At 37.6% G+C, this 27331-nt stretch overlaps 1 protein-coding gene across 5 annotated transcripts in view; it reads right to left on the reverse strand.

Annotated features, from left to right (window-relative positions):
* TENM2 (teneurin transmembrane protein 2) overlaps positions 1 to 27331 on the reverse strand; it is a 698234-nt gene that overhangs the window by 474351 nt on the left and 196552 nt on the right. For all 5 annotated transcript variants that reach the window (XM_055717811.1, XM_055717810.1, XM_055717809.1 and 2 more), the window contains exon 4: positions 19522 to 19797. In XM_055717811.1, coding sequence (XP_055573786.1) covers positions 19522 to 19797 — 276 coding nt within the window. The remainder of the gene's footprint in view (positions 1 to 19521; positions 19798 to 27331) is intronic.

A 27331-nucleotide genomic window follows, 5' to 3' on the forward strand; every position in this document is an offset into this window, starting at 1 on the left:
TAGAACTGAAGCAACTTGTTGGTTGACTAAAGCCCCCAGAAGAGGAGAGGGCTGTGACAATTTTCCTTTGAAGAAAAGTTGAGTTTTTTTAAAACCGAAGGTCAATGTCCAGCTAAAAGTAATTTCATAGAGACACAGAAACAAGGGGGGGTGGGGGGCGTGGGGTGGGGTGGGGTGGAGAGACCATAATATGGAAACATAACTTCATTAAAAACATCAATCTACAGAGTCCATTTCTCCCAGATTCCTTCAGCAAAAACCTTTCCAGGCAGGTTTCACCAACACACCAATAGCCAATGGTTTAACAACCCAAGGGGAGATACAAAGGCAGCAGACTCTTGAAGGATAAAAAGTAAATCTGTGCAGCATGTTTCCAATTTTGCTATACTAGCGGGGAATTTAAACACAACAACAATGAAAAAAACAAACCCACAACACCAAAAAAACCTCCAAAACCCCTGACCCAAACCCCCAAACAGCAGCAACAAAGAAAACCCCTTCCTGAACCACAAACTTTGCTGAAGGACCTGGTCCTTGCCAAACCAAGAAACCAAACTCTCTAAGAAAGGGTAGTGCTAGAACAGATCAACACACAGACTTTCGTGGAGCAAGGGAATATAGGTCAGACTGCACAGAAAAGTCAAGAGAAATCACTCCTTTGCACTCCCACTCTGGATCACAGCTGCCTAATGGCTGGCAGCAAGTGCCAGATTTTAAGGAACCATCAGGTGACAAAGCCTTTGCATCTAATAAGGAGAGGTGGGAAAAATGCTATCAAGGAACACACTCTATTTGCTAGAAAGGGAGAGAAGCAAGATGCTTGGAAAACTCCATTCCAGGTATTTTCTTATCATTTCCTCTAAAGGAAGAAAGGAAAAATAAAACTTCTGCTACCACCAGACTCTCCACACCGCACCTGTGCCTCAGAACTAGCACCACAAGGCAAAGGAGCCCTGGCTTACACCTTTGTCTTTGCACCTAAATAGGATGCCAAAAGTTGGGCATTTGTATATGATGTTTGTTTATATAACCAAGGTCATTAAAAGTTGCTTCTACTATACATACCAATGCATTACATCCATCTTGTTAAATCTCTGCTTCTCACTGGGAGAGCACTGTGCTTTAAAACTTGCAATGTATTTTTTCTGAAATGTTCTTCCTACCTATCATGGGAAAAGATTTTCCGGCAGCCATTAGCTACAGCCATTTTCACATCTCATTTTAACAAGCTATAAAAGCAGAACAACATGCCAATTACATGAAATAAATAAAATGAGTGGGTACAAGATGGCTAAGAAAACCTCTTGCACTGCATATATTTGTTAGAGAGCGTATTAGGGTTTCACTAATGCATTTATAATCCTGCAGAACAGTCTGGCACATCTGCATCTTCAGTACAACAGAACGGCAAAGATGATACAATCCTCAGAGAATTTCTATTTGAAATAATTTTAGATCTGTTTTATGTATACCAAGGAAGCTGCCAGTCAATCTGATCTTCAAACATGCTGAACTCCACAGAGGGAACTCTGGTAAACTGCAGACTGTTCACCTAAATGCATTTATTTTAGCAACATGAAAAGTAGTTGCTGTATTTGGCTAATAATACACTGCACATTTGGAACTTTGTTAAATACCTTAATTGTGTGGCAGAGAATAAGGCAGTTAATTTTCACAAAAGGACACAGAGGTGAATTTTATGTCTACATCTCTGAACTAAATAAGTAAATTCACTGAACATATGGCTTATTAAATTTAATAGTTCCTTTCCAAGATGATTCTGATTGCCATGTTTTGAAAGATAGGATTTAAAAAAAAATTCTTTTGGATATTTGCCGTTAAGCAGATATGCCATCTGTCTCCCCGAAAGAAAAGAAACCCAAGACTTTGATTACTATTTTCCAAACCAAGATTTAGGGTAATGTATTTCTAGTACACTGATTAACTAGATCTGACATCACATCTTGGACCTGTTTATTATTCTTTTTCAAAGAACTACCCACACACATGCACAAATGTACTACACGATGTACGATGCAAGAACCATAAGGAAGCACCATCACCTCTTGCATCGCTTTCAAGCACTGTTGGTGACACCGTGTTATTCAAATAGGCATCTTGTATTTTCACTCAAGTTTTAAGGAGACAGATGTCTGAAGCATAATACTCCAAACTGGACTTAGAATTACTGTCATAAAATGCTCACATTAAAAAAAAGAAAATAAAAAAGGAAGGCACTCACAAATTGTAAAAATATATACCATAAATAAGAACTGGACCAAGCAGATCACACAAATTCTATATATCAAGGGAAAAAGTGGAAGCCTGACCGTATGCCAAGTTCTTGTAATTTGCATATTTTATACTTCAAATACTCAGAAGGCCAACTCATTTTTGCTGTCTGGTTATTTTCTAGGGAAATCTTTTTTGCTAATAGCCTTCGAGTCAACAGAAGCAGTAACTCGCCTGTGTCCAAACCAAAATGATTATTTCATTCCCACCGATAAAAGTATAGATTATGTATCTACCTGTTATGTCACCAAGTGTCCCTTTCAAATCCAGGTGTGAGGTGGGAGAGAAGCCCAGGAGCAGCAATCAATGGGCTGCCGGCCCCTCATCGGTCAGAGGGGGCAATAAGGTAACACAGCCATTGCCGCCGCAGACATACTGCACAGCTTGGTCCTGACTCAGAAGGTGAGCATTACTGTTCATTTAAATCACGTCAAGCTTCAGTTGGGACTCTGGGGCATATTATGTTCATTACTTTACAACAGAGCTGAACAAAAATAAACCCTATATATAGCCAAAGGCATGGCGGAAAACCACAAGTGGCAAAAACCCAAACGTAAATAAAAGCCAGGTTTTATCACCCAAGACCTATGAATACTACAGACCTGATTTATCGGTACAACACTTTTCTGCTGTTATAACAGCTGTATTAATCAAAGCATTACCCAAAGCAGCTTCCAAACCAGAGCCTGACTCCTAACTCACAGGGTCTCACATGGTGGGGGGCAGCCCCTGTGCCCCTGCTCACCATGGTGACTGCTCCCTTTTCTGCATGCTACAGGCACAAATGGGTTACATGAAGGTTGCAATGATGTAAAAAAAAATGGTTTAGAAGTTGCATTTTTGGCTAATCTTGTTTAAAATTTTCTTTTGTCCGGGGACAACAAAGCCAAAGCAGAGGCTGGTGTATCCCCTAGGCGGGATGCCTGCCCTCCACCTGGACAGAAGGGATCTGGGTAACACCTGGATGACTTGCAACAGCGTATGAACATCATTTAACACCGTGGCACTGCGAGAAGCACAGCAGCAACAGCGCAGAAGCATTTTGTAGCCCTGTTAAATTAAGTACATAGATAATACATAACCTCATAGGGGACAAGAGGAGGGTTGTGATACAGCTGGACACACGGGGCACAGGGAAAGACGTGACAGAAGTAAAATCCACAGGAACGAGCGCTGTAGAACAAGCAGGACAGGTGTCCAGAGGAATGTAAGTCTCCATAACATAGACTATGCTGGGAGCAAATGAGAGCCTTGCTCTTGGGAGAGGGGGACAAGAGGCAGAAAAACACCGAGGAAGAGTGAGAAAAATGGGGGAAGATAAAGTCACTGACTTTGGTGCCAGCCCCCACCCTCCCAGCCAGCCCCGGCAGCCGGCAGCTCAGCCCTGCGCACGCACAGCCAGCACCAAATCACAATCAAGACCTGGATGCTTACTGCTAATGAATACGGATCCAGTAGAGTCATGTTTTGAACTTTCAAACTGGCCAGTCTGTCAAGCGCCCCCCTAACCTGTAAATAAACATACTTCAGCCGGGGTTCAGCTCCAGCACACACGGCTGCTTGCACCGGGAGTTCTGAGTCACAGGTGATGTACCAGCCCAGCCTGGTACAGAGCGTCGCAGGCACCTCTCCTCTAATGCAGAACAAGAGAAAAAGAGACAAGGTGCAGCGCAACGCTGGGACAGCACCAGCCGAGGGGCTGTGCAGTACCATCACCCCCTCAAAGGGCATCCTTAATCAGGACATAAAAAGCAGGAATGCTCGGAGGCTTGCTAGGCGCTGCTTTAGGTTTGACTCAAGCACGTGGTGTGAACGCAGTTCATGTGCTGCCTGTTATGGTCCCATGCGAGAGCGTGCATGGGTGACAGATAATAATCCTTACATAAAAAAATTACCATGACATAATTTTTCTTCCAGATATTTGATCTGGAGTATGATTTGGAGTACTCGAGCACGTGTTTACCTTGCATGATGATATGCTATTGCTAAATAAAGGTTGCGTGGCAAGGGCTTTGTAACATCTCTTTAATAACAGCAGCTGAAATGGATTCACCTAACGGGATGGATCTTTCATAGAAATTCTTGTACAAAATTGTCAGAATTCACTTACTTAACTTTATGTTTCAATAGCATAAGAAAAAGCCTGTAAAAAACATTACCTTTGTTATTTTCATTCCTCACCCTTCAGAAACTCCATAAAAGATGTGTCAACTATTTTGAGACCACTGTATACAGAACTAATTTCACCCAGTTTGTAAATTTCCCAGATTGATGAATACTTTTTTGTGCACAAATCATTGGAGCATGGCCTACAAGCTAGTACACTTGCCATTGCTAGAACTGTGCATGTTTATTCTAGGTTCCATATCTAAAATTATTATATTTTTATAGCATTGCCATAAATTCACAATTTGCATGCATGCAACTTAAACTTTCCTTCATTATTATTGATGAATAATAATAAAAATGAAGTTACTTCTCTGATTATTTCTCAGAATCCTTATAATACCATTAGTATTATTTAAAATTTAAATGGACTTGAAGACCCAAGCTTTCTGTTTCCAATTCCTGCAAAATTCCTTTGAATTTTAAGATTTACTAAACTTGAGTACAGGATACTGTGCTTACATAAGCATCATAACAGCTCACAGAGTTGTGGAATTTACCTTGCCTTCCATAAAGAAGTAAAATAGATCTTGAAAAATTGGATGAACTGCAATGAAGACTATGAATTTAATTACAGTGTATCTTTCTTTTGAGGGACAGGCAGATAAGGCTTATATGGAAAGCTACAACACAAACTCCCCTTTCCTGCTGCTAGCTTTTGTGGCAGCTGATCTGTTAGAACAAGTTTCACTATATTTGTATTCTGATGTAAAAATTATTTACTATCCAAATGACAACTCCATTCACAAATGCATTTTAAGCACAGATGAGTCATATACGTTCTCACATAAGAAATGTGAAACAGAAATTATCATAGTATTAGGTGTTTTGGTCCAGCATCTGCCCTTGGATATGTATGTCTCATTGTATGAAAGTCTATTAAATAGCAGATTTTTTTCACAATTACAGAGTCAAGTCTATTGGTTATAATTCCTGTCAGAATACTGTATATATACATAGTGTTATCTGTTAGCTAAATTTCTCTCAGTGTTAAGAAAACTTTTTTTTTTTTCCCCTCTAAAGAAATTACAAGAAGGTATAGTTTTATCCACCCTGATTGGTATACAGCTTATAGTGCATAGGAAGACTTGACACCCAAGGCAAACGCTATGCTTCTGAACAGTCATTGCATCCCTCCTGATTATTTTATGCCAGAGCATTCTAGAAACTCTGTAAATACAATAAAATATCTGATAAAATAAAGTATCTGTGATCATATCAATAATTTTTCTCATCACACTCACCCTAACACAGTTCAGATTTCCGACAAGTGCATATGCTCTGGCACTTGTCTGTTGGTTTATAACAAACTTCTGAAAGTATGTTTTTAGGTCTATATCTATACTAATTTCAAAGTCACTGTCTACTTTCTCTTCTCTTTCCTTGTGCAAGTTTGTACATCTTTATAATACCTTCTGATTAATTTATCACATAGTAAAGATTTTAAAAAATCATTATACTTTTGATCTAAAAATCCTTATATTTCATCTTTAATATGTTCTTTCGAGAGGATCTTTCTGGAGAAGTTACCAAGTATGTTTTACTCCTCTGAGACCTAACAGTACTAACAGTAGAGCTCAAGTAAGACTTCAGGAGCTTCAAATCGCATTTAAAATTGTTTGAAAAGTTTTTGTTTGTTAAAAAAACCACAATTTCTTTCATGCTAAGAAAAACGAGAGTACTATTGCAATACATATGGCACAAGACAACTAACAAAAAGGAAATACATAAAACCAATATTTGAAAGAGTGTCAAAATTTGTCATCACAGAAGTGATTTGAAGCATTTCTAACATGCGGTTATTTCCTGAACTAGACTCAAATAAGAAGGGACAAAAGCAGAGAAAAGAAAAATATTGATTTCTTCAGATCGTTTTTCTAAGATGGTCATTATTACTGTAAGATGACCCGTTCCTCTATTTTTTTAAGCCATGCAAAGAATTCATCATACATAGGGAAAAAAACCCCAAACCCTCACTTTGCACATTCGGACTTTAATATTCTGCTTTATAAAGAGTGCTTTTAAGCCATCACATGTCAAACAAAACTAGGAGATTATCTGGAACCACATTAAAGTCTTAAGCTCAAAGCACTATGTTATATTTTTTTAAAAAATGCAGAAAGTGAGAATAATGGTCTTACCGTCAAAGAATAGCAAATGCCATAATATTTTTACCAAGACTGAAAATTACGGGGGAAAAATATGGTGAAAAATACCAGTAAAAGATAAAATATATAAAAAAAAAAAAGAAAAAAAGGTTAATAAAAATTACCAGGGCATTGATCAAAGCTGTAGAAAGTGTACAGCTACCTGGTCCACCTCCTTTACACTTCACCATGTACAATATTTTTTTTTTTAGTGATGCTGACTGTGAAGTCCTCAGAATTCTGTTCAGGTCCTCCCCCCGCAACTCTAGCCTTCAATTGAGTGTGGCAGTACCAACTGCTCCCACAATGTTTTCTCAGGGTCTTAAGCAAAACAGCTGGACTGAGAATAAGACAGAAAACACTGATTATTAATGTCTGCCTGCTGAGGTCATACGTCAGTCTTCTAACATTGAGCACAGGTATTTATCTTTTTTCTCTCTCAAAAAAAAAAGATACACACAAAATATCGTAATTGTAATCACACTAGGCTGCCTTCATCTGTCCTGATATCTAGGAAAGTAAAATGTAATGAATTAATTCAAACCACACAAAAATCTGAAAACATAGGAGAAATTCTGCTTTTAAATTAAAAACAGAAATATTAATTTGACAGGATTAGATGACATTCTGTCATCTAAGAGAGCCGATACAGTGGCCCGTTATGTATAGAACGTTCATTAAGTCCACAAATATAGAGTCCACAGGGGAGAGGACAATGAGTCCTGATTGAGACAGACAGAGGACAGGCTTGGAGCACGATCCAATCCCAAAATTTTGAATTAACCTCCATACAGGTACCCATCTTCAGATACTCTTAGGGAAGTCAAATTACAGGTCAAGAAATAAAAGTATCTCAAAGAATACAACCTGGTTAAGTATCACAATAGAAGTGGTCTTGAAGTATGCAGTAATTAGCCAGAAAATTAGAGGCGACAAATCAATCTAGATGATTGAGACTCAAGGAGTCTTTGAGCAGCTACCCAGGGATATATTGACAGAACGGGGCAGATAAGGTTTATTATTTCACAATAATAATAAATAATAATAATAAAATGAAAATGTAGAGAAGTCTGCAAAGGAAGGAAATGAACTAAATTATTTACATATATTGTTAGTTTTAGAAATAACTATGAAATGTGTAAAAATGAGAAAGAAAGCCAAACTCCATATGTTTGTCTCATTCACAAACACGTAATGCAAATACAAGTATTCAATCCCTAGCAATCTTGGGGCATTCACTGATGCATTAAGCCTTCAAGGTCAACAGCTTAGAAGGTTTGCTATAGTCAAATAGGTTATTAAAGGGAACATCGGCATTTATATATAGATGAAAACCATCAAAACTTATTCTCCGTATTGCTATAGCGTGTTGGGGTTTTTTTGAAAAGCAGATTACACACACGGTAAGTGAAAACATTTTTGATGGTAGATTACTACTTCCTTGCGCAGGTGTGTTGTTTTGCTGGCTGCCCTAAAGCTAAGCTTTTCAGGAGTTCTCTGCAACATCCTTGGACTCCTCTTTCCTTCGCACCTCATGTCCCACTACTTGTTTTCACTCATCTTTTTGCACTGCAGGTGACAATTTCAGCCTTTACCTAATCCTTCCTACCCCACAGCTTCTTCATATGCATTGTACAGAACGTTCAGAAACAACATTTTAGGATGTTACTGATGTGCTTTAATTAGGAATAGTAAGTTTAAAAGAAAAAAACCCAAGTGTGCTACAGAAGACAAACTCCACTCTGTTAAGCAGTTACATTCATTCGCTTGGGTTTTTTTTCCCTATTCATTCTGTGTAATAGAGCTTAAAGCTATAGCATTACGTGGGAGACACAAAAATAGCACACAACTTTTCTAAAATATTTCCCCTCTTTTGAAAGAAAACTGGAAAGAGGGGTAACTTCACTGTAATTCATCTTATTTCAAGTTTACTACATAGAAATATCTATGGAAAACTGATAAACCCATTTCTTATCTAGTACCACTCAAGTGTGGTTCTTTTTTTAAAAAAAAAACAAACCCACAACTATATCCCCCAGGAATCGTGATTACTCATTCTTACAGCTCAGCATCTGAGGAAACAGAAGCTATATTTTCACTCTTGAACGCTAATTTGATGTTGAGAAAAGTCCCTTAACCATTTGTGTGAAAAAATCCAACTGCTACCTTTCAATATTTCTGAATGACAGTCATGGCTCTAAGCAAACAAATGATGCTCACATATTGTGCCTTGCCTACAGGCATGTTGTTATAATTGAATGATATTATGCCTTCTTACAAGATGGTATCTCAGTTTCAATAGGGCAAACATGGCAAGGAACTATCAGTTTCCACAGGCGTCTTGAACTTCCTGGCAAATACAATTCCATCAACTGAACAGTCTTCCTCTCTGTATCAGTAACGCGCTACTGGAACGCCTTAGAACCACTCGAACAGTCGGTGACTTCCAAGGTATTTATAACAACTTCAGAAATTACAAATGTCATCCTTTCCACTGAATTGTTGCTCAGCTGTAAAATGTATCCCAGAGATGTTATTTGAAGGCCCTCAATAACACCAGGATGTTTCTTAAAAATTCAAAAGTAAAAAACCTACCAAAGCTTCCTTTTCCATCTTAGCCTATAGGAAAAGAAGCTCGATAACCTCATATTCTTCTTTCATTTACCTGGATAGCTACATGGTATATTTGGGAGCACAAAGAAAATACCAAAGGACAGAAGGTATAAATAAGAGTTCATATTGTGTAAATACAATCTGACGTATTCTGTGAATGACCTGTACCTCTGCTATGTTCCATGAATCAACCAAGTTCCGTGGAGTCCAGCTGGCGTAACGCCCTCCCTCAGATCCCATCACCTACCCACGGGGGGATGACGAGTGTGCAGCCACAGGCTGGGGCGGGCAGCTGACAGTATGTACAGGCCTAAGGCACTTACAATTTTTTTCTAGTAGGAAAGGGACCTTCAACTGGATGCCTCAAGGACCCAGCACAGAGTGCATCAGCAACGTATTTTTTAGTAACTATACCTCTTGATGCTACTTCACTTGCAAGTAAAACTGCCTCTTCTGACACTAGCATTGTTCTACCGCTCAGTACCGAGCGCCTAGAAACCTGAGGTTGTTTTTGGGGTAAGAAATGAGTTATGTAGAGTTAGTACACAATACAGTGTTAAGTGTTGTTAGCTAAATGTATTTACGTAAAAAAGCCAAGTGGATAACTAGGCAACAGACCCTTTTTAGGACTTGGTTGTTCCAACTACAGCTTGATTTTCTGAAAGCAACAGCAGCTGAGGAATTGAATCTACACACAGCTCCGCTGCTAGGTGTGCAAATTATTCTCCATAAAACCACTTTTTCTTGCCATTGCTTCACACCACTAATGGAAGAGGTACCCTTATGAAGCAGTACCGCTTCCAAAATTCAGTGGGTTTTAGCACAAGAGTGTGGAAGATCACAGCAATGGCACCCTCTGGTGACAAACAGTAACACATTATAATAGGATAAATTATTCAGCCTGGAAAAACATTTAAAGCAACTGCTTCATGTAAACCTATTACATGGAAAGCATTCCTACAGCAAGTTGCAAAATGTAGGCGGTTATTTTTAAGAACAATGATAACTAGCCTTCCATAGCAGGACACTTTTCTAAAAAGGCAAGTTCTTCAAAATGCTTCCCTCTCTCCAGTATCATCATAGCTCCCTTTTATGGGTTGTAGTCTAATCTCATGTTATTTAACCATCAGATAGCCAAACTATAAATTGGAAAACTGGTCCTCTATTTTAATCATAGATAGGATTTCATGTTCACATATGGTTAAGATTTCAGCATGGTCTCTGTAGTGCTACCAACAGCTTTTGAGACGTTGAAGAACATTGATGAGAGGTCTGCGAGCCAAAGACTTAACAGGCAAGTGTTTTGGATGTGGACAAACAGCTGCTCATAAGAAATCTTTCACTCGATTTGAAAGGCAGAATGTCAGCCTTTCTGAAGCACTGCCACTCATCCCCATAGCTTCTTCAAGCAAGAACGTCAGAGTCAGCAATTTCAAATGCTACAGAAAGACTGAACAAATACATATAAGTATTTCCCTTATCAGTGGCAAGGAAGGAGGCTGTCATAGAATGTGGGAAAGCTTAAACAGAGCTGAAAGCTCTTTTTAATCCATGTGAAATATAATGAAATTAAAAGTAAAAACAGTTGATTTCCAGATTGCTCCTATAGTATCCCACAAAAAAGGTCCAAGTCTGCCAGGAGCTCCTGCAAAAAGTTAACGTACAAAAAACTTTATTGGTACAAACTTAAAACTCAGACTCATGAATCAGATTTCCTCTCCTCTGACCTAAGGAATGGAACTTACAGCACATTTTTATCATTTGCTACTTAAGAGCTAAGCGAAAAAAAGTTTTTCTTAATAAAAGAGTAAAGTAATAATAATAATAATCTCTCTTGAAACTCAGTAATTATGGGATTATTTAGTTTTCAACAAGTTCTCTTTATTCAAATAGATGCATATTAAAAACTTTGGCACTAATAGAGCTAAGCTATAGTTGCCTATCCATTTTCTAACTGAGGATTAATTCTATTCTACCTGAACAAAATGTTACATTTCAACCTCACATGAACAATCGATTCAAATACATTGTCTACAACAAGCTGCCAGATTACTTGAAAAGAACCGTGTGCAGAATTTAAACACAAAGCGTATCAAATGAAATATTTAGATACAGTAATCATATACGTGTGTAGTTTTACACATAGAGCAAACAGGCATTCAATGGACTATCAGAGTTGATTGGTCAGACTCAGGCCAAGTTGCATAAATGAAGGGTTAACTAGAAAAAACAGTATGTACCTTGACCTGATTATGCACTAATCAGTGAAATATCCAAGTCTTTGTAATTAGGAAGATTATTAATAGTAGGATATGCTACATGAGAGAGGGTGCCAGTATCTGCCTTGACAAATTTAGAGGAGGCTTTTGGTAAAATTTCAAAGTCTTTTGAAAGGGAAGACAGAAAATATTTTCAGTGTATGGATTCCTGTGACGCGTGCTTTAGTTTACAAGGCAAATGTGAAATACATATGTTTTTTTGTTTCACCGTGACAAATTTTGTTAAACACCATGTACATAGAGGCAAACCTGCCTGCGAAGGTTTTATCGCTCATCAGCCCTTCACAATGCATTTATTACCAAGCTGGATTAACATTATCAGATACACATCTCTGTTATAGAAAAGTATAAAAAGGCATTATTCTAACTCAGCTCCACTTTGAACAAAGGCGCTGCCGCTTGCTTACCTGGGTGACCTGTATCATCTAAGTTTGCTTTACTAAAACTAAAAATTGAGAAACTGAAGAATGTGCTGTAATGGAGTTCTTGTTTAACATAGTTTCATCATTTCTCTCTAGTAGATGGAAAAGCTCATAATTAAAATATTAATTGAAAAATCTCATGGTTATTTTGAGGTGTTTTTTTTTAAAGTTCTTCATGTCGTGACCTTCACACAATGAGGTAGATACAGCTGCATGCAAAAGCTCTTTCCCTATGAATTCAGGAAAAAGGCAGCTAGCCTCAGCAATTTATGAACCCAGCTGCTGCAGTATTTCCCAGGTAGCCCTAATGCACCAGCCTGTATTTCTGTTTTCCTCAGTTTCCTGGCTAAATACTGGATTTCATTTCCCAGGTCTCCATTCCCAGTTGCCTTGATTCATGCAATTATAGAGGGGGCATTCATATAACCGAAAAAAGTCACTCTGCAGAGAGAGGCTGCAAACCAGGACAAGCTTCAGCCAGCTCCTTGTATGTTGTGTGGACAAACAGCACAACGATCCTGGCCCCAGCCAGAGCGTGGCACAGGCTGCTGAGCTGAAATCGGCAACACCTTGGAGAAATGGCAATTCACAAATTTTACAGTCACAGAAGCCCTGACTCAAGTGAATAGACAAGAAAATGACGAACACCCATGATATAAGACCTCACCATGCCATGCATAAGAGGTCTGGAGTTTTTATAGATTGAGGGGGGGGGGCTTTGGTTTGTTTTTTTGGGATTTTTTTTTTATTTGTTTGTTTGGGGTTTTTTCAGGTGGTGGTTTCTTGTTTGGGGTTTTTTGTTTGGTTGTTTTTGTTTTTGTTTTCTTTTTTAATACCAGCAATTTCTTGTATAATCATGAGGGCTAGAAATACATATACCTCTGGGAGACTAAAACCTGAGATCCTGGTGTACATTGCTCTGGTCAGCACTGAACTGAATGTAAAACCTAATGGCTGCCAAATTGCTTATTCAATAGCAGCTACAAGCAACCAAATATCATGATGGCATTTTTTTTACCTTTTTAGACCACCTAAGAAGAGCTTTCACTTGCCATGTCTGCATCCTTACTCTCTAGGATATCACCAAACACTGTGTTCCAGATAGTATTTATTTAGCTCTTTCAACATACCTGTATGTTTAGCATTACTTCCATTGCATCACCCTGCCAACCTACACTGCAGTGTTATTGGGTTATATTAAAATTGTAACAAATGTTTAAGATTTTATACACTGTCATTTCATATTCCTGCCTTCCACAAGGCTTTAAGGTTTGCCAGTACTACATATCCATCTTTGGTCCTTAACCCCATCACCTAGCCTTCCCCTGCACCGAATGCATAAGACATTTACCTGGACAAAATTGTAGTTGATGTGTAGTTAAGCCTTTAAAAGTCATTCCTGCTAGTCAATTCCCTCATTAGGAAACCACTTCCTATCAGAAGTGCCCTCAGGTTTTGAGAGCACATCAAAATTGGATCCACTTAAGCAACCGAGCTTTGATACTATGCTTAATGACTTTCTAAATTTGTCATTTGCAAAGTACTTTACAAGCCTTCCTAAAGAAGAGATGAAGCATGCCCATGCACGAGCTAACCTCCCTAGCTCTCCTTCTTAAGAAGTCTAGTTGATGTATGACGTACGCGATTCCATTTTCTGAGTATATGTCATTTCATTTAAATCTCATCATTTCCATGGGACCATCTGGACACTTTGCCAGCTATGAACAGATCCCACAACCACGGCAGCTCTTCCTCTCTCCTGTCTATCCCTCCTACCATTTCCAAGCTACCTGGGTGGACCTGGAAGGGAAATGGGTGCAACGCTCCCAGCCAGAACTAACAGCTGAAATTAGCACTCTCCAATGTAATACACAGTAAGGCTACAGCTTCCCTGCTTCTCCTGGTACACGAAACACAGATATACTGCCTCAAAATGAGAAGGGCATCTTGACTTCCCCCCCTCCCCTCCCAATTAAAGACTATACAGATCTGCTTCTACTGTATCACCATTGTTTAAACACCCCATTTTAACAAGCAAAGGATTTCCCAAAGGAAAAAGTGAATATTTCTTAGTGGGAATATTTAGGAAGGAAGCTTAATCTCCCACTTCTTTAACCCAAACAGAATTCTATTACTAGGAATGTTAAAACCTTCTCCTTTCAAACTGGGGACACTCAGGGACATTAGCATGCATACAACAAAACCAAAATCTTCTCTAGACTAGAATCACAGTTTCACCATAACCTTCTCTGCAAATTATGAAGTGTGAAATAAAAAGCTGAATAAAAATTAAAGTAATAAAATATTGAGAACAACATGTCAAAATTAAAACAGTAAAAATAAGAAAATAAACTCCTCGGCTGCCATCTGTCTGGTGCCTCTTTGTAAACTCCTCCGATGCAATAATATCTTTCCTTTTCTATTGTAAGTCTAAGTCTGTTATTCAACAGCATCCCAGGAAAAGCTCAGATTATACTGCTCATAAAATTGAAGCAACAATAAAATATGAGGTCAGTTTGAATTATGATATTTTTTTTTGTTTGCCTTTTTAAGATTTACTTTACATGTGCATTTGAGAAATTAGTATATGAAATCACCACTGAAAATTTCATAGCAGGGAAAAAGCAGAATAGAAAATGTAATTTCCCTGTTTTTTCATAAGATTCAATCAGAAGTACAAGACATAGATACAGTATCTTATATTTTATCTTACAATTTGCCCAATTTCATGTTACCTTATTCATGGCACTTCCCCCCACCCCCACCCCACCCCCCAATAAGGGATATGCAGACATGGTATTGTCTGGTATTCAGCCTTAATTACTACAGTAAAAAAACAAAACAAACAAACAAAAAAAACCCACACCCCAAAGAAATGTAAAAAAATAACAGAATTCCTTGTCAAAAATATGTCTAGCATAGCAAATATTGATGGATATTGAACCTGAAAATATCTGTGAAGCATCCTACACCACTTTTCCACGTGACTTGAACCTTCACACCTGGTGCTGGAGGCAGGCTGGCTCCAGTGGAGTACGGCAGGTCTTCCCCCGGAAGAAAAGGAGATGAAATAAGGAAAGGGAAAGTGCATGGCACTACCAGATTCAGTGTCAGGACTCTCCAGGTTCATTCCAGTAATGCACCACGTTTCCACACCTCAAAATGTACAGCTGGGCTCTCAACACAGAAACGGTTCTGTACATTCAAAATTATTTGCTTTCCATAGGCATTACCTACAAAGAGCTATCAAAATCACAGTGGTTTATTGGGGATTTCTTTAAAACAGACACACAGGTTACCACAGCATGACCTTGAACACTTCCCTTGTTTTGCTGAAGTTTGAGATTGCTTTATTCCTTCCCATTCATCCTTGTCTTGCCACTCCATTCAGAAATCCTACTACTAAGATAAAAGCATTCCTTGATCATCTTTTTGGTTTGGCGTTATTTTAGTAACATGATTTCAGTCCTGGGAGTTCTCCTCCCCCAAGACATGTTTGTTTTTCTGACACACAAATGTAAAACAGAAACAAATCTCATGATAAACATTTTTTGTTGTGTCACATACTACTAGTGATGTTATACATTATATAAAATAACAATACTAATACAAAAAGTGTTACAGGTAACGACCTTCTACCAAAAACCAAATATGTCACCAGCATAATTCCAGATGTTTTCTCTTTTACAACAGGAGAATTAACATGACCTAGATTCACATCAAACTGAAAGGCCTCCTTGCAGATTTTCTTTGGGTCTATGAATTGATTTCAGCACTCAGAAATATTACTGAGATCTGCTCTGAGTTTACACACTACTTTTCCCTTCTCCGTTCTTCCATCTAGGATTATGTCTTCTCTTCTGGATTACTGGTTTGCTCTGCTTTTCACTGTCATCTGCGTAATGTCAGTTGAATTTAATTGCCTCCCTAACAGCCTGTGTAACTGGTCACTCGGTAACCCTGAAGCCAGGGAAAGAGAAGACTACAGATCTGTTGCAAAAGTGTCCTGTGCATAAATCCTTCTTAATTATGAGTCTTCTGTTTTCATGGATTTTTAAATGGAAAGTTACTTTATTCTACAACAGTAGAATACTACTAAAAGAATAGTTTGTATTTTTGAGAAGAATGTAATTTTCAACATAAAAATAAAAAGAACTGCTCTCCTTTTAAAAATAATAGTAATAATACTAAAGCCCTGGAAGTGTACTTGCTTCAAGGTCACTACCCAAACATAACCAGCACCTAAGCTTTACCCTGGAAAGAAGAATATTGTAGGCTTCGGAAAGAACACATAACAATTGATGACAAACACTACTTTTGAAAAGTTTTCCATGATATTTTGGAGTAAACACCTACAGAATTTAATGAAAGGAAAAGAAAAATAAGCATTCAGGAATTCTCGTATGTCCCCTATACTTCGTACCTGCGAGTCCCCACAAATAAATCTCTACAAAGCTGGCATATGACATCAGACCTGATATTTCTGTTTCTATAGTGCTAATTGACTTTTTACATTTGTGTGTATCACAAAAAGATTTATTCACTTAAATGTCACAACTCAGTACATCATGTTGAATAACAATTTGGTGACACGTGCTGTTATATATTCACGTTGCCATCTCTACAGAAGAGACGGCCAGATCGAGACAGTAGTAAAAGCTGTGAATTAATAAGAATTTAGAAACTAATCAGACTTGTGAAAATAAAAGTGTTGCTTTTCAAACTGGATTGTCAATAAAGTGTTTTCTTAGGAAGAATTTTAGTATACAAAGTAAAACATCGAATTTATATGTTATTTCCATTTTTTCTCATACAAAGTGTTTCCATTATTTCAATTTATCTATAAGCATTTCAAACCAGCTACGTTTCAAGGTTCACAGAATTCTAATTTATGATAAAATTAAATCATACTTAATCTAGAAGTGCAGAAAATGGTCATAAGGTTTGTCAAATAGATTTGAATGGGAGGAAAATCATATTGTTAGAGCATTTTTTAGAAATTAAGCCTCCTCTGTCTATGCTACTTTTTTTTGGTACTAAAAGTACAAAACAGATTTAATTTTACAAGAAAAGTGAAAGTTAGGGTTTGATTTTTTTTTTAAAGCACAATGATAGATACTGCGATAACATCTTGATATAAATGAAAAAAAAATCACCTTTCAGACTTGAACGACTGTTTTATAACACAACAGTTGAACTGTATTGGGGAAAAAGCGTCAATGGTACTTTAAATAAATTCAGTTGTCTATGCATCATGAGTTCCCTTCGCTATTGCAAGGTTAGGCATAAATAGATAAAACTCTCATACCAAGACACGTCTTGTTTTATGCTAGTATCCTGCAAATCCGAAACCACATCACAGAGCACATTTCTCCTGAAGTACAGATTTCTTGTGACTTCCCCTTCAAGATGAATACCTAGGCGGGTTATCGATTTGCTTCTGAAGGACAGTGTGTTTATTATGTAGGAAACCACTGCTGGGCACAAGCGTGAGAAATTAATGATGGTTTTGTAAGTGTCCACACTGTGGTGCTGAACCAGTGGGGCAACTGTCAATCTATATGATAATGCATCCCAAAACTTCATAAAATCAGTGATGTGAAAAACCATTGATTTTTGAGCTAACCAGGATTTGTGGGAGAGTAAGACTAAAAAGTTTACTGAAGTTAACACGTCTCTGTATATAATAGTTGTTTCATACTTGCATGGTTTTTTTTAGGTTTTGTTTCGGTTTTTTTTTTTTTTAACAACCAAACATACAGAAACCCTTATTACAAAAACCTTTCCAAGGAAAAATGAATTCCACATACTGGTTTGCTTCTTGTGTGCTGTTTGATCACGTCCTTTTTCTCTTATAAACACCTTTGTTAGAAAAAATGACCTGTTCACAATGGATTCACTGCACTGTATTTCCGATTATTTAACAATCTGCTCATTATAAGAAAGAAAACAAAATGCAAGCAAACAGATTCATTCTTTTATCAATGTCTGTGACAGTATTATGAAAGTAGGTCCTGAGAGTAAATTTTCTCAGACAAAAGGTGTGGCACTGTGCTTCCACTGAAATGGAGACAATCACCTTCAGGGAAGGGAATTCATGCTACAGAAATGAATCCAAATCGTTCCATGACGCCAGAATGTCATTAGTCAGGTTTTTTAATTGCAGTTATGCACAGTAGCCTTATCAAAACTATACTAAAGTCAATGTAAGTTGTCATATTTTCTGTGAATAGTAGTAGGAAAAAAAAAAAAAAAGAAAGGAAAGAAAAAAGAAAAATCAATTACTCAGTCACTGTTTTGTTTTTTTTTTTTTTTTAAATACTGGCTTCCTTGTAGACACCATTATTAGTAAATACACACTTCCTCTTTGGCTTTGAGAAAGAAATGTATCCTGCTATGTCTACGCAGAGGAGATATTATTTGAAGATTCAATTTAAATCAACAAAAAAAGACTGCTGTTACTAACAAAATCAATTGCACTTTTCTGAACTTTTTTCTATCAATACAAGAACTTTAATTCACTCTTGCCTTGTTGCTTGTGTATCTAGTGCCTGGCACACTCATTTTGCTGAAACCTAGAGAACTGTCAGTAAGTATGAGGAGGAGCCTAAGATAAACAGCTAAGAAAATCCTCTTCTGAGAGGCACCCAACGTAACAAATTAAGTTTTATCACAAGTAGTATGCGTAGCAGAGAGCTGGTTTCATTAGCTAGGATCAGCTGCCTGAATAATTGCTCTCAGGGTATAATGGTAAGATTTCTCTTCACCTTCTCAGAATGGCAACTATCAAAACCTTTAGTTCATTTTGTAACTAAGCTGAGTTTGCACCTTCATCACCCTGCAGGATGGAGGATAAATTCCTGCAAATCCATTTTTCCTCTTTTTCCTCTTCAGTTCGATTTAAAAATATGTGAGCCCAGAAAATTGCCCAGGTAAAAATGTTTAACTGATACGTACGAAGAACGTGAATCTGGGTAAAGGCATTTGAAAGGACAGCTGACTTACTGCAGTTTACTTTAAGAATCAACCAATGTCTAGGTGTTTTGCCAGAAATTATTGTTGCACTGTCTAAAGTCTCGTTTCTATGAACTGAATAACCAGTACCAAATAGAATTGCTTTGCCTCAGTCTGATGCATGCTTTGCTTTCTAAAAGCCCCCAGTACTTACCAATAAGCAAACAGCAAATACATTTTATTTTTTTTACAATTTCAAAAACATGGAAAACCACAAAAAATTAGATCTGATTGTTACAACTAGTACCATTTTTACAGCTACTAGCATGTTGTAATTGTTAATATTACTTCAAGCTGATTATAAAAATAGTATATGAGAAACTATTTCAGATTTCTTTTTGATTCTCAAGTTTAATGTACTCTGAGCACAAACTTCTGTGAAAGATCACTGTGTGAAAAGTAAATTCTAAGATAAAACACAATATCTATCGTAAGATATACATGTAATAGTTTCCTGATATTGATGCTAAAACACCCTCAACATTAAAAGGCAGCCTCAGTCAAACTTTAAAGAATACTCATGTATTTTTCAGTATGATCACATTCTCATACATGTGCATTAAGAATATATTGAAGAAAAAGGCCTACCATTTTCCTCATCTGACTTATTTTCATTGTCGGAGTCAGTAAGTGTGAGAGCTGAGTTTTCGCGACTTGACAGACCGGAACTTCTCCTGGATTTGATCCCCCTTCCCCACAGCCTGATGGCATGCTCCGGAGACATTCCTCCCTCCGTGTCTGAGTCAGCATCAGAGCCGGTGCTCAAGGAATAGCCTTGGTGGAGTATTCCTATGTCTGAGCAGTAGCCGCTGCGATGGGGGGAGGGCTCACAGATCCCTAGCTCTGCAAGGGTGAAGTTTGTTCCTAGAAGGGCAATTAAAAAAATAAAAATTAAAATCATACTATGCTGTATGCCAAGCCTTTGTAATGAGTTACAGAGAGAGCGCTCTGGTGCGCAGGTCTAGGAAGACTTACCTAAAACGTACTGAACATAGTTAAAATGGATAATATACACAAAACAAAGGTAGTAAAGGTCTCTGAATTTTAAGTTACTCATTCGGTCCCAAAATATTAATCACTTAGCTATGTGGTTAACGTAAAGTTCATGACAACTGCTAATGACATGACTTGCTTTATTATGTATCTAACCTTATATTTGTAGGACCAGAGTGTAAGCTTTGAAGTTGAGCATTTGGTTCCATGAAAAAAGGTTTTCTTACAAAGCTAATTTTCTCATGCACAAGTCTTTCCCAGAAACAGGAGTTTTAATTCTCATTTTCACACAGTTTCCTATTTCATAGAAAATAAGCAATTATTTGGGAAAACAGTTTACAGATAAGGATCACCTGAAAGAACACAAACCTACCAGCGACGTGACACGAAACCTCGTCGCCAGTTTTGCATTTTTACATTTGGTGAGATGGGTCGTTTGATGTCTGCTATAGAAACCAAGACAGACCTCAGAATCATTGTAATTGTTTTCTACCTTTTTTCATCATATTCAAGAAGAAAGCGTGCATTGATACCAAAATCAGGAGGTCATTTGGTTTAAAGACAAAACTTTCAGGAACAATGTCAAAACATGTGACCTTTAGCAGTTAATAACAACTCAGTGGACAGTCTCATACATTTTTAAAGCACACGGAGTCCCCCAGGGTTCTCAGAAAGTATAGACTTGCTGGCTGATTTCTGCTTATGTATTTGTTTCCTACAGTAATGAACAGGATGGTAAAAAATATAGGGAAATATTCATTGGTCTCTAAGGCTTTCAAAGGTTTTGAAAAGCAAAGTGATTTTAGCTTCATTACATTAGCTAAAAATGAAGAACAAAGACTGAAATTGCTGACAGGATAACTGCCAATTATTTAATTAATTTCTTAATTCACAGGGAAACGAGATCTGTGTTTCTAAAACAGTAGTTTTATTTTGTCCGAAACCGGTTTATATTTTGTCCTTTTCCTCTATGTATCTATCACAATTCAGCTACACACTGGAAGTTCATACACTAAATAATAAACACACTTAATTGTCTTCTATTAATTAAGATATGAATTGGATTGATTTTTTAATATATATATATATTTTTTTTTCCAAATTCCACAATATAATACAGTATTAAATCTATCTGGTTCACCTAGCTGTATCAGCCTTCCCCAGCCTCACACCGAGCTGTTAAAGCATTTTGTTGGATATGGGATGTACGCTCACACCTACAGAAAGCAAAGCTGGGCTCTACTTAACATTTATTCCTAGAGCTTATCAAATAAAAAAAAATAATAATAATTTGGTTTTGAAAGGCTGAGCTATATCTTCATCCAATGGCTAGACAGCAACACTGAGCATGGCAAGAGGGAGACGCTCTCTGTCACCCCCAGTTAAGCCATAACTGGCCAGCAGCAAGAGAAGCCAACAACATCAGGTAAGGAGGTATCACCAACTGGATGCTTCTAAAGGAATGAAGCATTTAGTGGCAATGTTTAAAAAGAATATAAAAAGTCTGACATTAAAAAAGCCAGTTCTCTTTCATCGACACTAAATTAACCTGAACCCACCTAGTTAGGAGTACATTTTAACCTGCCTTCTAATATTTATTCTACTAATTGGAAATATTGTGGTTTAGTCTAAAGCGATGAACTGAACAGTCCAAAAAATGAGCTTCTCGAGTGCACTTCACTCTAGAGATTTTTTGGCTTTTTTTTTTTTTAATAAGAGCTCCAGATGAAGTTATGAAAATGCAAATTTTAATCATGTATAACATCAGTAGAAGACTTCTAACAAAGCCAGCTCAACTGATTAGTTTTGTTCTAGCCGTATTAGCAAACTAGCCTTAAGACTCATAAAAAAAGTCAAAATAGAAAATATATATTTAAAAAATGCAGTGAATTGAAGCCTGCTAGCCCCACAATTTCTGACCTACGCAGAGTGCATGTCAACATTAGACACATGTCAAAATTACCAAACTCATCATGAAAGTGAAGTTTGTCAAGTTTTCTTGCTTGCTGGTGGCATAGATGTCTACAAATACACACCAATTATGAATATATTAGCTTAATTAACCTGTTTTACATACACAGTAAAACATTTTAATGATATTCTGTAGATTTTAACAGCCATTACAAGCCCAGATGATTTCACTCTGATTAGCATCCTGTATTGACGTCAAAATCTGACTATAACATCTGATGCAAAAAAGCAACCTTGAGAGAAATTCTTACTTTATTTGTCTGAGGAAAATGGTAAAGGCACTGAAAGTGGGAGGAAAATAAAGTATTCACAGAAATCATTCATCCCTTTGCATTTTATTATCTGAGAACTTGGCATCTTCCAGAAACATGGAGAAAAAGATTTGAGAACTGACCAAATTTCAAAAAATTGAGGAGTCGATCAGATAAACTTAAAAGCCCAAATGGAATCTGCTTTAGAACCTCTGGGAAAGGATTTTCTATGCTGCTTCTCCAAAATCTCCTTACAGTCTTACAACAGAAAATTTCAAGCACCCTGATGATAGACCTGAAATATTCTAGAGCTTTCCCTCTCTAGCAAGAACATATTCTTCTCTGGTAGACTCTAAATTAATTTATTAATTTTCAGTGTTTGCTTCTGTGAAATTTTATTTGACAGTGTTCTGTAAGACAGCATACAACGTCAGAATAACTTGTCCTTGGGTACCCATGGATAATGACATAAGAACATTTTGGAGAAGTTTTTCACATCTATGTACATACATGGATTTTATACATACATAAAAATGCAAAAGCATTTTTCAGATCTATCTATCTATCTATCTATTATACTACCTGATAACTTCATAGCCCTTAGCTTACTGTAATATCTGAGGAAAAGGAGACAGAAACACTAAGGTTATGCTCCCCAGACCTTTTCTTAATCTGGATCGTGTTCTCCCACACACCTCATTTCCCTAAAATGAAACTGCCCACCACGTCTTGAATAGCATATGAACTGCTTTCATTAATATAATAATCACACTTGCTCAGCCACTATTATGCATTAAGGTATTAATGGCATTAGTAGACCACACTTGTAAATTCATATAGATGATAAATGCAGTTCTGCATGCACGGAAATCATTTATCCAATAATTCACAGCAGAAAGAACCCTACTCTTACTTTGTAAATAAAGTATAGTCTTACCAATAATGAAGAAAAAAATAATCTGACTTATTTCATACCCACTCATACTGTGAGAATACACTATATGGGATCGTGATGACAGAAAGGTCACCAAGAACAAGGCAGCCTTCCTCGCCCCCACTGCCAGCAGAAACTACAGCACTGATGAGCTGGAGTGAAGACCCATAGACACAGGCTGATCTGAGTTTAAGATTTAGCATCTCCTTCAAGAAGTATCTTCCTCACAGCTCTTTAAGGGATAAGGAGGTTAAGCAAATCAAGACCTCCCAGAAGAAAAGCGAAGGAAGGAGGGCAGCAGTACCTGTTGCTTGCCATGTGCTGGGAATTTGAATTGTACCGCTGTGTATTCACAGAGAGAAATCTGGTCCATGAGCTAAACCGCACTACTGGCGCTAGCAGGCAAGGCAGACGGATGGCTTCTTACAGCGTTACACAGCGTAGTCTATCTCTAGGGCTTGCTTGGAGTTGAAAGTAACTGCGTTTTACTGAAACTTCACTTGCAAAGTAAGACTGCAATGTGCAGGCAGAATCCATTCGTGCACATTTAAAACTTAAGGGTGTTTTCTTTCAGATTCTTGTAGCTTCTACTACATTGCTGGTGATGCTAAGTGAAGAGATAAGTAACATCAGACCCTTATTGGTGGAAAAGAAAGAAACCTCTTTCTCTCAAAGAACACACCACAAAAAAGAAAATGTCACTAGGTTTTCTGCCTTTTTAATGCAACAGAGCTTACTAGCCTCCATCCCCAGTCCCTTCAGCCCCACCTGCAGAAATCACTGGATCGTTCTCATTAAAGAAAAGCAATTAAAACCAGCTGCTCCCTTAAAGTGTATGTAGTCTCTCATACAAAAATAGACCAGTAGTATACCAGTTTAGAAGTGTAATATGTTATGTACTTGATCATCATTGCCCATAATCAACATGCTGTGAATAGTCTCTCAATAGAGTAGAAAAGATATTTTCCTTTTAATTAGTACATTATTATCTTTTGAGCACATTTCCTTTTACATAGATTTATTATTTATTTAGTATATAAATACTTACTAAAAGTGTGTTTAATTCAACAATGTACAATGCTACTCATTATCTCAGCTAAGACTAAAAAGCATTACCATATATGCAAAGGTTATTTTCACCTAACCTCTAGGCAGCGGTCTCATTTGAGTAATTATAAATTGCATGAATTGCCCTTCTGAAGATTAATCTAATCCAGCTGTGATCACTACAAGATGCCTCCGAGGAAGATATCTGAAACCAGTAATGCACAGATATGATAAATTTGCCTTCAACACTGGATCAGCAGTTCAAAACTGGGCTAAGTCTAAAATCAAAAGGATAACTCGCATGTTCTTTGCTACTATAATCAATTACAAGAAATAAGGATAACAAGAATACATTTATTTAAGACATTCCATCCCTTCTCAAATTTTTATTACGTTCACAGCTATAATCACTTTTGCTGGTATGAGTACCACAATTTAGCTCCCATCTGTGGTATATGAAGAGGTCATTCTTTTCAACAAACTGGAATTTTGCATTATTATAATTAAGAATTATCTTAATTCTTTATGCATTCATTTATTGTAATGACAGGGAGAATAGATGATTACAGTCTCTTTTTTTATATCCACTTATGTACAGATTTTTAACATTTACCCTTTTTGTTCATCTTCCCGAGACTCCAAACCTAAGCTGAGGGATATACTACTGTCTTCCTGCATTTTTGAAACTTGTGTGTTATTTTATTTTTTTGAATTTATTATTGCAAAAATTGTATTAGTGTTAGCCCTTTCTTTTATAAATGTCCCCCTCTCCCTCCTTAATATATCATTATAAAATGTACTGCATCTTTTGGGTGGTTTAAATATACTTAAATCAGAATCATCTTTTCTGTGCAACACACAGGAATTTTAACCACATAATCACAATGAATAGACTTTGTGACAAATTTAATATTAGCATGAAACATGCCTGGAAAATTCTCTCTCTTAACATCATTGATATTACAATGACTGCAATATTCCATTTCTGAAGAAAGCGCAAATTCAAAAAGAAAAGCACATGGAAAAGATAGGCTCTTCTTGCACTGGAAAGGAAACATGCCACGGGTCAGGATGGCAGGGATAGAAGAGGAGATACTTGCCACTCTCGCCATGAGACTCACCTACCTACAGCAGGTTTACAGGCTAGCTTTCCCTCCCCTTTAAAACATTCACCCATGTTACTACGTAAACTGAGCCGTTTACATGAAGTCTCCTCACACTCCTATTTCCTAACTCTGTAACCGTCTTTCCCTAATGACAGTGCTTTGGTAGTGAGGAACAAACTCTCCACTGATCAAACACTAAGAATACCAGAGAAGTAGGAAGATAGAAAATAAAAATAATGAAAAAACTATACCTTGTTCTAGGTTTTAAAATCTATAGCTGGGGGTTAACCCTAGCAGGGCCTCCTATATGTTTCTGTTAACGCCTACTAAGGTTATTAGCAGATAACATATTTTATTTAAGATTATTAAATTCCAGGTATTGCCAGTCAGGAAAGCTAAACACTTTATAACTATGCGAATGGGAACTTTAATCACTTAATGATGATAAATCTTACTTTCATAGAGCACATTTGTGACAAAGACATCAGAAAATGCCTTAGAGAGGTTACTGGGAAGTCTGGGAATGCCAGTGAGGTCCTGAGGGCCACCTCTGACATGCTGTCACCCAGCCCACGTGTGCATACGTACACACAAACCCCATCCGGGAATCCTAAAATTTAGAATGTACACGTACAATGTGAAATTCTGCAGTATGCAGACAATTTTTAGGATTCAACAGCAGCACAATTATTTTCTCAAAAGTGAAACTCTGGCAGCCTCAGTCCCTTTTGCAGCAAACTGAGCAGAAGCAGCAAAGAGAAATCCATACACACACTGCAACATGTGGTTCGAATAAGAAATATATTTTCTAGCTTCTGTCATCAATGACAGCAAAATCCTTTAATTGCCTTTTTTATAATCCTCTTTTTGCCTTGCTTCTTTCTGACCTGGAGATCCCCAAGCTGTGCTGGTCTTCACTGGGATAGAGTTAATTTTCTTCACAGTAGCTACTATGGGGCTGTGTTTTGGATTTGTGCTGGAAACAGTGTTGGTAACACAGGGATGTTTTCCTCATCACTGAGCAGTGCTCCCGCAGAGCCACGGCCCTTGCTGCTGCCCACCCTGCCCCACCAGCGAGCAGGATGGGGGGCACAAGGAGCTGGGAGGGGGCACAGCCAGGACAGCTGACCCCAAGTGACCAAAGAGATATTCCCCAAACATTTTGGCATCATGTGCAGCATATAAAACTGTGGAAAAGAAGTGGAGGACGTTTGGAGTAATAGCATTTGTCTCCCCAAGTAACCGCTAGGTGTGATGGAGCCCTGCTGTCCTTGGGGTGGCTGAGCACCGGCCTGCCCGTGGGCAGTGGGGAATGAGTCCCTTGCTCTGCTTTGCTTCCGTGCGTGGCTTTTCCATTACCTATTAAACTGTCTTCGTCTCAGCCCACGAGTTTTCTTATTTTTTCCTTCTGATCCCCACCCCCATCCCGATGTGGGGGGAGCGAGCGGCTGTGCGGGGCTGAGCTGCCGGTTGGGTTAAAGCACAGCACAAGCCTAACACCACACACGGATGTTTCTCTGTTTAGACAAAAACTCTGCTGACAGTATTAAACCAGCAGATTCATATCCACTTAATAAAACCACATTAGGTTTATAAAACCAGGCATCTAATGAGATGTCACTCTAGCTCACAATATTATAGAATCTTCAGTTATGTGATCATATACTGTTTTTTCAGTAGAATTTCCTCCTTCAGTGAAGTGACTGTGGAGTTACTCTCAAATATTTTTTTTAACCTTCCTCATTCAGTCTTTATGTATGAAAAAGAGAATACGGTATTTTTAATTACTTCATACAAATTTTTTATGGTTGTGCTGAATGTAGTGTCTCTGAGAGCATCTCAAACACTACTTTATTTCTCTCCACCTTCTTGTGAGGTAAGCTTTTATCATCCCCATTTTATAGCTTTTAAACTAAGGAAAGGGAGAACAGAAGAGCCTCCTTCCAGAGCACAGGCTAATTTTGGCAGAACAATTGCCATCTAAAAACTTTCTGGCATCACCTTATGGTGATTAACTTCCTTTTAATGATACGTGGGTTTAGGGCAAAGTATGCATTTATTGTTTGCTCCTCAAATGCTGATGTTGCTTAAGGAAA

Source organism: Falco cherrug, chromosome 8 (genome assembly GCF_023634085.1).
Source record: "Falco cherrug isolate bFalChe1 chromosome 8, bFalChe1.pri, whole genome shotgun sequence".
In the NCBI taxonomy this organism is placed as follows: domain Eukaryota; kingdom Metazoa; phylum Chordata; class Aves; order Falconiformes; family Falconidae; genus Falco; species Falco cherrug.